Raw genomic sequence first — 13,641 nt, 5'->3', positions numbered from 1 at the left:
ACTTGTAAAAAATACATTTTTCCTAATACTAGTATTACTTTTCCTAATATTAGTCTTATTTTTCATAATATTAGTTTTGTTTTTCCTAATATTAGTTTTATTTTTCCTAATATTAGTATTATTTTTTCTCAGGTTAGTTTTATTTTTGAAAAAAGAGAAGTCACTGCAGTAATTCCCTCCCAAAAAATAAAAAAAAATTTAGTGTTCTGCACATTTCATCAATTTCAAAACTTCTTTAATTTGCCTTTTTTCAATTCCTCTCGAATTTATGATATATAATTTATTCTGTAAATATAGAATAAATTTTAATTTTTAACAACGCAGCATTCGAGCAACGACTTTAACGAGTGTCAAAAAATTCAAACGACGTCAATTCTTCATCTGCTATTCTGCGAACGAACATTTTCTTTCTCGACGCCTACACGGTGTCTCGAACAAATAAGAATGAAATGTTGCGATTAAAAACGGCAAAAATGTTACATTGCGTAGATAATTAATCGAAGAAAATTGTATAGTTGTCTCTCTCTCTTCTTTATTTTTTCAGAGTATTACAACAATATATATTTTAAATATAAAATTTTCTCTGAAAATTTTTTTCATTTTATATTTTTTAAATAGATAGAATGAATAATTTTTCTATTTTATAATGTATAAATAATTTTGAAAATTTAATTCGGATTATAAAATAATTAATAGTATTTTCTAATTTAAATATTCTTATAGCAACAATGCTATACATTTTATATTTCAAATATTATTTTGATTACGTGTAATCTGCATCAATATATTATTTTAAGAAGCTCAATCAATAAGAGATATGATATATAATTATAGAGAGAGACACAGAATATTTTAATAGCCAACATTAAGTGCACCGGTAGCATAAATATTGTTAAGTACATGAGTCAAATTTAAAATACGTATTTCGATCCATTTGCTCTTTAAATAAATAGCCGTATATAAATGTATCGTATAAATTCGACAGAGACGTGAAAAGAGACAAATTAATCAAATTTTAGACATAGGCAAAATTTAATTAAAAGTGATACGTCAACTTGATTGTTCGGAAAATAATGAACAAAATTAAATTGTTGTCAGTTACTAAAATTAATCTAACTTTTTACTTCAATTCCTCTTACTTCAAATTAATATTAATTTTATTTTCTACATATTTAGTTAAAACTACGTTTTTTACTTTATTAATATTTTCTTAAATTCATTATTAATAAAATAATTTCAATTTTAGCATTAAATATTACAGTAATATATATAATGTTATAATTTTATTTTTAATATGTTAAATAATTATTTTATATTTCTAATTTCAAATATGTAAATATAACTTTTCATTGTTATTCCTAAAAATAACATTCATTATTTTCCGAACAATGTAACAAACAAAAAATAAACTCACATTGCGTTGAGTCGATTATCTAAACCTCTCTGCTTTAATATATCCCCTTTAATGTTCCACTGCTGCTCTGCTATAATCCCATATAATTTGGCACTGATCACTGCACTGTTTTTTCTATTATTTTATATTTGCAATAATTATTTATCGCACTTCACTACACACAGATGCACTTCGAAATGAACGGACGATACGAAAAAAAAATAAGATCACTCGCGAATGCATTCGGCACTTTCGATCCTACTCGATCACGTTCGACAAAATATCTGTTGAAAAAATACACTTTTCCGATTCCGAGAAAGCGAGCGTCCGAATATTAATCACATTAAACGCATCGAATTATTATTATTATTATTTATTAAGTAAAAAGTAATACAGCCATCGGATACATGCCAATTAGGCAGATTAGGCTATAAACGCATCGAAATGCCCTTCAATTACTTCGTGACATCTCGCGGCGCGCTGTGACATCACGAAGCGAGCGGTCATGGCGGAGCGACACACTCTTGCGCGCCACCGGCTGCGACGCGGATAGTCTCGGTACCACAATATCTCGAGCAACGGTCCCCGCACTCCCCCGCAATTTGAATCGCCGACTTCGATAAATTCGCGCTTCTCGGACACTTTCTCCGATACTCGGGCACTCCTGGAGTGGCTGGAGCACTCGTGAAACTGCTCGTTGAGCGGATAATGCTGAAATACCGCACAAGAGTCACTGTACATGTCAAAATACAGTCGAAATACAGACGAAAACAGTATCTCAAGCGATAGATCAGTGCCCTCCTCTCCTTCCCCTCCCCCCGCCCTACCCGCCCCAAGCTAGCTGATTCCGCGAATTCGCGAGACTCCCGGGTCCCCGTCGACGCCCGGATGCTCTTCGAGAAGATTATTCGGTCCACCACGTCGAAACACGACACTCCCGGACTTGCACTCCCGTTTATTCGCGTTACTCGCGCACGAAATTTAGACGAGACACGGAGCACTCTGCTCCTCCGCCGCTGGCCTCGCACTGATCGGTGGCGGCGCTGGCTGAAGTTCGCGACGTTCGTGACGTCACGTCAAAATCGGCCGATTTCATGTAGTACTACGCGCGGGAGTTTTGCACGCGTAAATAGTAAATAACATAATCAGCAAGTGTACATAATTTTAATTCACCGGAGTTCAATTATGTACATAATTTTAATTCGCCAAATTTCTATTATGAATATATAATTTTAATTCGCCGACTTTCTATTATTATACACATATAATTTTAATTTTTCATAAATAATAATCCTTAAGGTTGCCAGTAATAATTAATAAAAAACCACTCCTCAATGTTTAAAGTCGACCAGACTGGCAATAATTTATTATAAATAATTATTTGAAATACAACAACGTTTCGGCTGTCATTGCAGCCCTTTTCAAGTACATCAAATTTAAAACAGTAAATCAACTTCTATGCAAACTACCGACAATGTTAACGCTTGTTTTGATGAACAATGCAAGACTGACAGAAGTAAGCACATATTAAATAGATGTTAACTGTTCGCAAGAATCTTAGTCACATGATTTACTGTTTTAAATTTGATGTACTTGAAAAGGGCTGCAATGACAGCCGAAACGTTGTTGTATTTCAAATAATTATTTATAATAAATTATTGCCAGTCTGGTCGACTTTAAACATTGAGGAGTGGTTTTTTTTTTAATTTTTCATTTCTCATTATATACATAATTTTAATTCTTGAATTTCTATTATGCACATATATAATTTTAATTCGCCGTATTTCTATTATGTAAATAAGTGAAATTATACATATAATAGAAATTCGACCAATTAATATTATGTACATAATAGGAATTCAGCGAATTAAAATGATTCACATAAAAGAAATGCGGCAAATTAAAATTATGTGCATAATAGGAACTCAGCAAATTAAAATAATATTAAGTTTAACCGCAAACTGCAAAACTGTCAAACGACTGCTTGGTTGTAATTCAAGCCGCGAAGCAAATTTCGTGACATAATCAACCAGCATCGCGAAAAAGAGCCTTAATACTTCAATTAAAATTAATGTCTTTTTTAAAGAAAAGAAGAAAATTCGAAACACTGACGTTCGCAATAAAAATTCTGAAAAAATCAAGAACACCCGAACAAAGTCCGATAGAGACAATCGCGTGCATAAAAGTTGCTTTCCGAAAATTTATATCGAAGATAATGAACTGGTTAAAAGACGCTGCACTTTACTGCGCGACATATTTTCGCGATGCAAAATGGCGGGGATTAAAACGCCCGCGGAAGGAAAGGAGGATGGGATAAAAGGGAAAAGGAAAAACGCGGAAGGAAGGAAGGAAAAGCGAGACGCGTGGGAAGGATAGAATTCTTCGGGGGCGATACCGCCGAACGGGAAATGCAATTCGTGGCTGCGTCGGTGGCGAGTCTCAGCCTCGGTCGACAGATAGATAGAGTCAAGATTCAATTAGCTCTAGCTGTCAGCTGCATGATACTCGTCGATTCAATACACCTTGTCGCTCGTGTGTGCCTTTGCTTATACTGCTACGTGCTCGGCTGTATATATGTACGTATATGTATGTGTGTGTAGCCCCGTCGCTGAAGTTATGTAGGGGTGTGTTTCCGCCGCGCCCTCGTTTATGCGCCTCTACATTAACAGGAAAAGCCGACGAATTTTGGAACCGAGGATGTCGCGACACTATTTCTTTTCGATGATGAAGGGTGGAATTCGGTCTCTTATTTGGAGAGAAGAGAGAGAGGGCGATCTTTGTGTCTAATAAATTTTTGGAAAACCGAAGGGTGAAATTTCATCCTAGAGGAAAAAAATGAAAAGATGAAGGATCACAATTTGAGATCTGTTCTTCACTTCGCGGAGGGATACCAACATTTTTAACACTTAATTGAGGGCTCTACGTAATTGTAGAAAATTATATAAAATTAAGTAAGAATCTAAAACATTTGATTAGAGTATAGAAACACAAAGATCTCAGAGTTCCTATATCTTATATCAACCGCGAATTAATCGAAGCGATTCGACTGGATTCCGATGCCGAACGTCGCGTTTCGAATTCATGAAGAAAAACGGAGGGGGAGGAGACCATAGAGGGAGATAGAGAGATATAGAAATATCGGTTGATGTGCGTGTAGATGATGTAGGTATCACTTATCCGAGAGGGGGCGGATGGGGGACCAGAGCGATACCAGCCATTTTCAATTTATTTCAAGTGCCTTTTCGTGGCGGAGAAAAGAAGGGTGTCGCGCCGCGTTGCCTCCCTCCCAACCCCCTTTCACGATACAGAGAGATACCTCTATACCATATCATCGTCTCTCTACCTTATATATTATATATATATATATATATATATATATATATATAATATATAAGTAATATATATATATCTATATCTATATATATATATATATATATATATATATATATATTACTTATATTATATATATTAATATATATATATATATATCGCAACCGATCTCGCACGTGGATTCGACACGACGATATTAAGGTTTTAGAGTTTATACGTCGTCGACTCGCGCGCATCTCGCGTGTCATCCCCCTTTAACCCCCTCTGAACGTGACGTTCGATCGATACGATTTGCTGGCGAGCGATCACTGTTCGTGTTCGAAAACGCCTTCTTATTTTTTTGCTCCGAACGAAGAATTTACAACGTTACAACGTTCGCTTATTATTTTAAAATATTTCAAATTGAACTCGAAGAAGCTCGAATTCTCACTCTCGCGCGACAAAAGATTACAAAAAAAAAATCAACTCTTATATAGAATTTCCATGCGTCTCTTTCTCATCGACGTGGCAAATATATATAAAAGCTGGGGGATAAATAAAACGTGGAAATCGCGAAAAAAATATCGAATCTCATCCGGGCGCCGCGAAAGAAGAGGGAGGGTTGTAAAAAAATAACGCAGTTAATTAGCAGGCCACTTTAACGGGCTCGCGTGCACTGTTAACGCATAGAATCGCGGAGAATAACTCGCGCGAATATGAAGAGAAAAAAAAAACACGCCCTCGAACCTGCGAGGCAACTGAAACTCACCCCGTGAAAAACCACCGAACTCCTTTCGCTTACTGTTTATTTTCTCTCTCTCTCTTTCTCTCTCCTCGCGCGGCTTCTCCGCAGGATTTTTTCCAGGAGGGGGTATAATTAAATTTTTTTATTTTTTGTTCTTTCTTAGGTCTTTTAAATTTTATTTTGTTATTTTTATTTGTTTATATATTAAATATGCAAATAAATTCCAGTGCTTTCGAAAGAAGAGCAACTGCTTAATTTTTTTCATTGATTCCAAGGGGGAGAGGACATAATTAAATTTTTTAATTTTTTATATTCTTTCATAATTCTTAAAAATTTTATCTTTTTATATTAAATGTGCAAATAAATTCCAGTGCTTTCGAAAGTAGAGCAAATGCTTAATTTTTTACTGATTCCAAGGGGAGGCCTCCACAGGCCCTATCGCGTATTTTTTTTGCCTGCTCTTGTTTCTTTCTTCTCGCTCTTGGACGTCAATCAGGCTGTTTCATTCGAAACGAAAATTTCGCGTAAACACGGAATAATCAGCGATGAATGACCCCGAGGATTTTACGCTTATTTCTGCGCCGATCCTCTCTCTCTCTCTCTGTTCAGGTATGCAGTCTCTCGATTCTCTTACGATAATATTTGCTCTTTGTGATGTGTGTTTCTCACTTTAAATACACTTTAACAGACCTTCAACAACATGTCGAGTGATGCGACGCAGAAATAAGCGCGAAAGCTTGTATCTCGCAATTACAAGGCTCGCATGCGTGCATCGAGGAGGAAGTCGGGAAGCCTTTTCTTCGAAGCGAGAAGAAAGAAAGAGAAAAAGAGAGAGAAAGAAAAAGCGGGAAAGATTCCGAATCTCACGAGCTGTCACGCGCACAATCGCGAGAGATAGAGAGACAATTCCCTCTCTCCGGGACGCAACCCCTTCTGTGGTTTTTCCCCCCTTTCTCTGGACAATGGTCCGCGGGCGAAAAGAGAAATTGAATTTGCAACATCAGAGTAAACTGCGCGGCAGTTCGTCTCCCGCAATCGAAAAGGAGCGAGAAACCGGAGGAGCAAAAAGACAGGAGGGTGGTAGGGCGGTGGAAAGGAGTAGCTCCAGGATCAAGGGGATGGGGAAAGAAAGAGAGAGAGAAAGAGAGAGAGAGAGAGAGAGAAGGGGGTGGATCGCGTTTCACGCCTGGCGGATTCCGAACCGTTTGAAACCCAGGTGGAAATAATACAACTTTGTGTTCCTTGTTAAGGATCAAAGGAAATCTACCCCCAATCTCGATGTCGAGACTCTTGGCTGGTCTCTCCGTTCGCCTCCTCTCTTTCGGTCTTTCCAACCGGCATGAAACTTAGGCAAAAGCGTTTACTGACTGTATGCTTTACTTGACAACTTTCGGTAATAATACGTAAAGTGGAATCGAGATTCGAGACTTTTTTCCATAGAAACGAGATTTTATAACGTTAAGTTGGGCATCATTGAACATATCGATAAATATCTATCAAGATTGATGATTAAAAAAGAAAAGAAAATTGAAACACTTTTGTACAATGGAGTCAGGTAAAGGATGATCTTATAACTAATTAATTATGTAAGAAATATTCATTTAACATTCAACATATCGATAAATATCTATCGAGTTTATGAATAAAAAAGAAAAGAAAATTGCAATATTTTTGTGCAATAGAGTCGAATGAAGATGATCTTATAATATAATATAATGGATTAATATTGAGAGAAATATTCAATTATATATCACCCGAAATTTGATAACAATTTTATAACATTAAGGTGTATCATCGAACATATCGATAAATAACTATCGAGTTTATGAATAAAAAAGAAACTTGCAATATTTTTGTGCAATGAAGTCAGATGAGGATCATTTTAAGATATAATTGATTAATATTTTGCGAGAAATATTCATTTTTATATCACTTATGTACATGATATTTTTTATTTCTTTCTGTTATATTTGTATAACAATGGTTTGTATTTTAATGTTTATATGTCAAACATTAAATACAATCATAAAACATAAAAATATATCATACTATTAGAATCCAATCTTTGTATTTTATAACAAATACAGATTGCATTTCTGAATGTCACTATACTGATATATACAATGAATATCTTTCATTATTATCATCATTGATAAAAAGTTTATAATATTATATACACTACTTCAAACTACGTAATTTCCTCTTCTCTCTGTATAGCGCATCTTGTCGAACTGTAAAGAAACATTACAATGTTAGAATAAATATGAAACAATGTGTATATATATATATATATAACTTTAGTGACATTTTCTATTAATTAAAAGATCATGCTGGAACCATAAATGAAGAAATTATAATTTTGAATAAAATAATTTTGTTTTATATACATATATATCCTATCATTTTATATATTCTACAAAAATTGTTTTACATAAAAAAGGCTATGTGCATAAATAATCACTCACCAAGAGGATCGTAGTGTAGAAATTCCAGTTTGTCAGCCAGTTTGTCTCGAATACGTATCAACCGATGACCACTTATAAGACTTTCTACCATGACTAAGATTTGCCTGCAATGAAACACGTGTTTAGATATTTAAATTAAACAGACACAAATATCTTTGATGAAAAATAAAACCAAATATCTTTCAAACAATTGACAATTATGTCTAATTTCATTTATCTCATATATTGACGACCAAAATATTCAATTTAATTGATCTCAAATTACGTTTTCATAAAAAATTACACAATTTTTAACACGTATCTTTGATTATTTGTAGTATATGTTGCCGCTTTCAGTGCGATTAGATATTTACAATATTCTAACCTCGAAGTTAGGGATTCGTTCGATTAAAACTATATCACTTACTTGCTCTTTGCTTTTTTCAATAGCGCATTTGTTAAGAACATGACGCCAGAAATTTTCTTCGATAGTGCGATTCAAAACATCTATCATATGATTTATCGTAAATAAATATTCAACTAATTGTACCTCTGACACGATTCGCTATATTTTTAGGTTAAGATGAAACATGTACTATTTCTATGTCGATAAAACAGAATTATTCTGTCGGTAATACTGACAAGTAACCATCAAAGATAATAATAAATATAAAAATAAAAATTTACCAATATATTCTGCTTACAAGCCTATAACTCTACATTTTTACATCATTACATCAACATTTACATTTTCGCTAGCGAACGCATGTGAGCGCATCCGATGATCGGTCGTGGTTAAAAAGATATAATGTATCTTTTTTTTAATAGAAAAAATTATATAAAGATATAAATGTTAATTTTAATTTTTCAATATTTCTAGTAAAATTTTTGAATTGATAATGGTACATTTAAGTCAAATTATATGTATGTGGATATTTAATACAGGCTAAATATTCACATACATGAATATGATTGCATTTTATAATAGTTTCATTAATATATTAAAGGCGCGCAGTGTACATTACATACATATATACATTGTCAGTAGTCTTGTTTCAGAAATTTAGAAAAATTGTTTGATTTAACATATAAATTTACATATTAATATTTTGTTAAAAATAGCTTCATATATTTTAATATTCCTATTACGATATCGTAATTTATTAATTAAATTTTGAAAAAATCAAATAAAATAAAATAATCAAAAGTTTTAATAAAATTAGAAAGGATAAGAAACATAAAATGTTACATACATTCGCATTTTTTTATTTCATGCTTTATAATTCCTAATATTCGAAGATGCTCAAGTAAAGCGTTAAAAATAGAAATAATGACGTCGTTATATTATAAAGATGTATTAAATCATTTTTATCCATATCTAACTCAAAGTCAAAAATTAAGCATGCCTAACTATAAAACATAATAGTTTCATTATTATTACACGTGAAAAAAATATTTTCAAACTATAGTTTCTTGAAAGGACTATGCAGGCAAACATATGGAAAATGGCTATCGATAAAATTAGCTGAAACTTATTTTGTACTTCCAGTAATGCTGATCAAAAGTTACCATTGTCACAAGTCAAGCCTATGAGCCGTTTTTGTTCTGTAAAGGCTCAACTGATAATAGTGCCTACTTTCTCGCTTTTAGCGTTATCCAAGATCAACGACGTGACATAGCGAATATCTGATTTGGTCTACGTCCTTGATCCTAGATAACTCTGAAAGTGAGGAGAAAGTATCATAGGCATCATTATCGAACTTTGAGCCTTTCCCCAACAAAAACGACTCATAGTTTTGTGACAATGGTAACTTTTAATTAACATTACTTGAAGCATAAGATGGTAAAATTTCAGCCAATTTTACCGAAAGCCATTTTCTATAGAATCCAAATCATAATGGCGTTTTGATTTTATCATTAGTTAAAATTTCTAATCGTTTAATTATCTTTGCAAGTTCAAGATTTTTATCTAATTTCAGATAATTTACTTTCCGTACGTTGTGTATACTAGCCCACGTAGGTAACAGCTTGCACAATTGTCGTATATGCTCTTCCATTTCCTGCACTGTTAATTTCGTTCTGAAAGAATTGTCTAACTGTTGTATCACTGTCTCCAACGGCAAAACGCCCTTCCTGTCTGCTACGAAAATATTGCAAAGCAGTTTTGCCAATTCGGGAAGTCTAGAGTATAATGCAACTTCCTTGTCTGCATTAGGTGTTCTTGTCATTGCTTCTAATGCTTTGGCCTCCTGCCTAGCTCGAACCTACAAATATTACAATTTATGGAATGCGATCAAATATATACATATATATAAATTATATTAAAAAAAATGTATATATGTAAGTATAAAATAAATGTTGACTTTTATCTTGGGATAGTTATTCTTACTTTTTCCAGTAGAGCTTTGGGGATTCCTTTAAATAGTGTATTTGGATGACTGGTTTGTGTGGACGGCGTGATTGGTGGAGTATCTATAATGCCAATATTAACTTTTGGAATACCATCTTCTGTGGTTTGCATTGTAGAATCTTGTGAAGATGGGGATTTAGATTTCATAGTTAAGTTTGCTTCAGCCAACCTTTTCAATGCTTTTTCCATGCGTGTACCACAATTGAACAAAGATTTAGCTTTATCTGTAAAAAGAAAAATAATGCAAACAATTACAAAAGAAAAAGAAGAAAAACAAATAACAAAATATTCACAAATAATTAATATTTCACAAATTTGTTTTATCAAGCACTAACAAAACTATATAGAAACTTACATATTCTACTAATAATTCGATCTCTTTTAAGGGATATTTTAAATCCATTTTCTATAATTAATTTATTAACTGAAGATCGGTGACCCATAATGCAAGGATGCATAATGTAACTGCTCAACTAATGTAAGCAATACTTTTATACCAATTGCATTATTTGCTGATTAATCAATAAATTTTTGCAACATTAAAGCTATGTAAACCAGATTTCGCAAATACGCAAACGCATTGTTTTAGTCTTCTTGTGCAATATTTTGTCCTACTTTTTTTTTTTAATTAAAACCATATTACATCCTTATGTATGAATATATATAATATAAAAAATATTTATATACGCAAATATTTTTATTACGTATTAACAGAAAATGCATTAATAAAAAAAAATTAATTTTTTATCATATCTTTTTTATTATCAAGTGTAATAATATCTTGTAATTCTTACCAAGAACATCTTTAGCAGATGCCTTCTCGACAACAGGTGGCTGCGGTAATTCGGCTTGTTCAATTTTCTTGCAAGATTCCACATCAAACTCGGGATGCCAGCGTACTATTTTCTCCCTTGATATATTCATTAACCTTGGACTTTCAAAACTCAGTAAAAATTTCTCATGTTCATCTTTCACTCTCTCTGTAATAAAAATATGTGATTTAATGATAAAGACCACTATTACATAATTACTATTATAAATAAATCTATTTAAAACATATATTTGTCTCTATATACCTAATAAAATATTGTAAAATTTCTTTCTTCTTTCAAGCAGTATTGTAGGACTCATGCTACTTTCAGAGGCAGTCTTCAATACATTATCCGCATCGGGAGTATTTCTTCCATTAGTTTTTTCAACCACAGGTGTCACAATTAATTCATATCTCTCATGTTTGGATATTGAACCAAAATTGCGATGTTTCTCTTGATGATAAGTGTATGCATCAGGATAAATAGTTTTTATTTGAGCCAGATGTTCCAGTGTAAAATTACGTCGCAGCAACTCTTGAACTGCAGGTTTCAGTTTATTGAATGTTATCAATTCCTTTCTATTAAACAGCATTGCTGAAACCTAAAGTATCAAATATTTACCTTTATTATAAACATAGATTTAAGCCATGCTATATACACATATTTATATATATATAGTAATATAAAATATATAAAGAATATATAAACTCAAAATATAGAATAAAGATATTTTATAAGATATTACCGTATCTACACATCTGAATGCTTCAGCAAGGAATCTATAGTCATAAGGCAACGCTAATCCAGGTATTTCTGCCAATGACAGATACTTTTGATATGCCTTAATCGGGCTAGATTTGATCGGACTTGGTGTTGTTTCTTTAGGTTCAAATAAAATTTTCCTCTGAGGACTGGCTAGCTTTGAAAGATCTGCATTTTTGGTTGGAGTTCGCAATGCTTTGATTGGAGATTTGCATGCCTTCTGTGGACTTTGTAAAAGAAAAAAAAAAAAAAACGTTACAAGATTAAGATACTCCACTGTTAAGTATACACAAGCAGCAAAATCTTCTTACCTCACAGGAATTTCAAGTTCTATCTTTTCAAACTTTTGCATCTGAGGTTTCTTAACTTCATTCCGCTTCTGCAGTTGCTCCAGCGCCCGTTCATGATTTGCAAATCGTTGTGTTATAGCTTTCAGCTCTGCTAATCTGGAGGACTTGTTAATTCTGTTTTTGATCTCAGCCAAGCTTAAATCATCGTTCTTCGCGAGCCTCTCCATCATTGACATTTTTCTCGAAGAAGGTGGAGTCTGTGGACACTCACTGACGGATCGTTCATTCTCGACCTTGCTCGCACTGTCCTTGGGGACAATGGAACACTTGGTGGGAGTTTGCGGCTTCTTTTTCTGAGGGCTGAGCATACCTATGGTACATACATCCTTTATTTCAAAGTACAGTTCTTTCAAGTAGCTATCCTTTAAATTTGTTCATTTTTTTAAAACTTAATTTTGTTCTTTATCTTTAAATATTGTATTTATATTACAATTTTGCCTTTATTTTTATTTAGTGTTTTAATGTCTAATATTATATTAGGTGGTCAGAAAAGTCATAATATATTTTTTCTATACTTTTTATGTTTTTTAAAGGTTTTTTAACTTATATATAGTTAATTATTGTATTATAATACATCATGACGTTTCCGAAGTATTAACATAAGAATTAGTACAAAAACAACAGAACCATTTTAAGAAAGGATTCGTTTCAAAATAGATGAATCAGTTTTAAACTATAAGAACACTTTGCTTGTTTCCTTTGATTGCAAACTGATTTGAAAATATGTTGAAATAGAGCTCTAAGATGTTCAGGTCTATCCTTTATTTTCTCTTCAAAATACTCATTGCAAGCATACCTTTCTTCTCGAAGAGGACTTTCTTAGTCTCCGAGTCACCGCTCGCCTTCAGCAGACTATCCCTGATATCCGGGTGGGTACCATCGGTGGTGGACAACGCACGCGAACGCATCGCACGCGTCCTGGGCCTATTCGGGGTCTTGTCGAGGGTCGCCTTGGAAGAATCGAACTGGATATTGCGGACCGCTTTATTCGCGCGATTCACCTCTTTAACCGGGGCGTCCCTCTGCATGATCCTCGGACTCGTTCTCTTATCGCCTCGTTCATCAGCCTGTTCCGAGTCGCTGGCAGATGTCAACGTTTGGCTGCCCGAGTGATCTCGCTCCAGCAGCAAAACCTTAGATTTCCCGCGTATCTCGTCGCACGCCTGACGTTTGCGCGTATTAAAGTACGCCGTAACCGATGGCTGCGACATGATATTACGATGTAATATGTTTGTTAAATATCGCAAACAGGGCAGGAGGTTATTGTCGCTCTGCTTCTCGAAAGCCCGCCTTTTTATCCGTTCGACGCAAAACCGCCGTTGAATCAGCTGATTGTGTCATCGAGAGCGACGTATATAGATCAGATCCCTGAAATGTCAAAAGCGAACTCTAGCGGTAAAAATGTTAACCGAGGAA

At 33.8% G+C, this 13,641-nt stretch overlaps 2 protein-coding genes across 2 annotated transcripts; both read right to left on the bottom strand.

The window, feature by feature from the left end:
* Window positions 1-7,350: 7,350 nt before the first annotated feature.
* mRpL33 (mitochondrial ribosomal protein L33) lies at window positions 7,351-8,496 on the bottom strand. The gene is made up of 3 exons (XM_029308121.2): window positions 8,319-8,496; window positions 7,913-8,016; window positions 7,351-7,678 (listed from the first exon to the last, which is right to left on the bottom strand). The coding sequence occupies exons 1-3, from the start codon at window positions 8,357-8,359 to the stop codon at window positions 7,626-7,628; spliced, it is 198 nt and encodes a 65-aa protein (XP_029163954.2). The 5' UTR covers window positions 8,360-8,496; the 3' UTR covers window positions 7,351-7,625.
* A 71-nt stretch (window positions 8,497-8,567) lies between these two features.
* Window positions 8,568-13,611, bottom strand: dup (chromatin licensing and DNA replication factor double parked). The gene is made up of 7 exons (XM_029308224.2): window positions 13,022-13,611; window positions 12,187-12,535; window positions 11,859-12,102; window positions 11,378-11,714; window positions 11,096-11,281; window positions 10,281-10,525; window positions 8,568-10,155 (listed from the first exon to the last, which is right to left on the bottom strand). The coding sequence occupies exons 1-7, from the start codon at window positions 13,434-13,436 to the stop codon at window positions 9,784-9,786; spliced, it is 2,148 nt and encodes a 715-aa protein (XP_029164057.2). The 5' UTR covers window positions 13,437-13,611; the 3' UTR covers window positions 8,568-9,783.
* Between the last annotated feature and the right edge of the window lie 30 nt (window positions 13,612-13,641).

Source organism: Nylanderia fulva, unplaced genomic scaffold (assembly GCF_048542155.1).
Source record: "Nylanderia fulva isolate GAGA-0341 unplaced genomic scaffold, ASM4854215v1 Scaffold12, whole genome shotgun sequence".
In the NCBI taxonomy this organism is placed as follows: domain Eukaryota; kingdom Metazoa; phylum Arthropoda; class Insecta; order Hymenoptera; family Formicidae; genus Nylanderia; species Nylanderia fulva.
This window is presented reverse-complemented; position numbering and strand designations above follow the sequence as displayed.

Bases quoted from the DNA above. Each gene is read 5' to 3' on its own strand.
- mRpL33 (XM_029308121.2), bottom strand. From the start codon at position 8,359: ATGTTCTTAACAAATGCGCTATTGAAAAAAGCAAAGAGCAA. The intron at 8,017-8,318 runs GTAAGTGATATA...GTTTCATTGCAG, and splicing joins TTGAAAAAAGCAAAGAGCAA to GCAAATCTTAGTCATGGTAG. The intron at 7,679-7,912 runs GTGAGTGATTAT...GTTTCTTTACAG, and splicing joins TCTACACTACGATCCTCTTG to TTCGACAAGATGCGCTATAC.
- dup (XM_029308224.2), bottom strand. From the start codon at position 13,436: ATGTCGCAGCCATCGGTTACGGCGTACTTTAATACGCGCAAACGTCAG. The intron at 12,536-13,021 runs GTATGCTTGCAA...TATGTACCATAG, and splicing joins AGTCCTCTTCGAGAAGAAAG to GTATGCTCAGCCCTCAGAAA. The intron at 11,715-11,858 runs GTAATATCTTAT...TTGATACTTTAG, and splicing joins CATTCAGATGTGTAGATACG to GTTTCAGCAATGCTGTTTAA.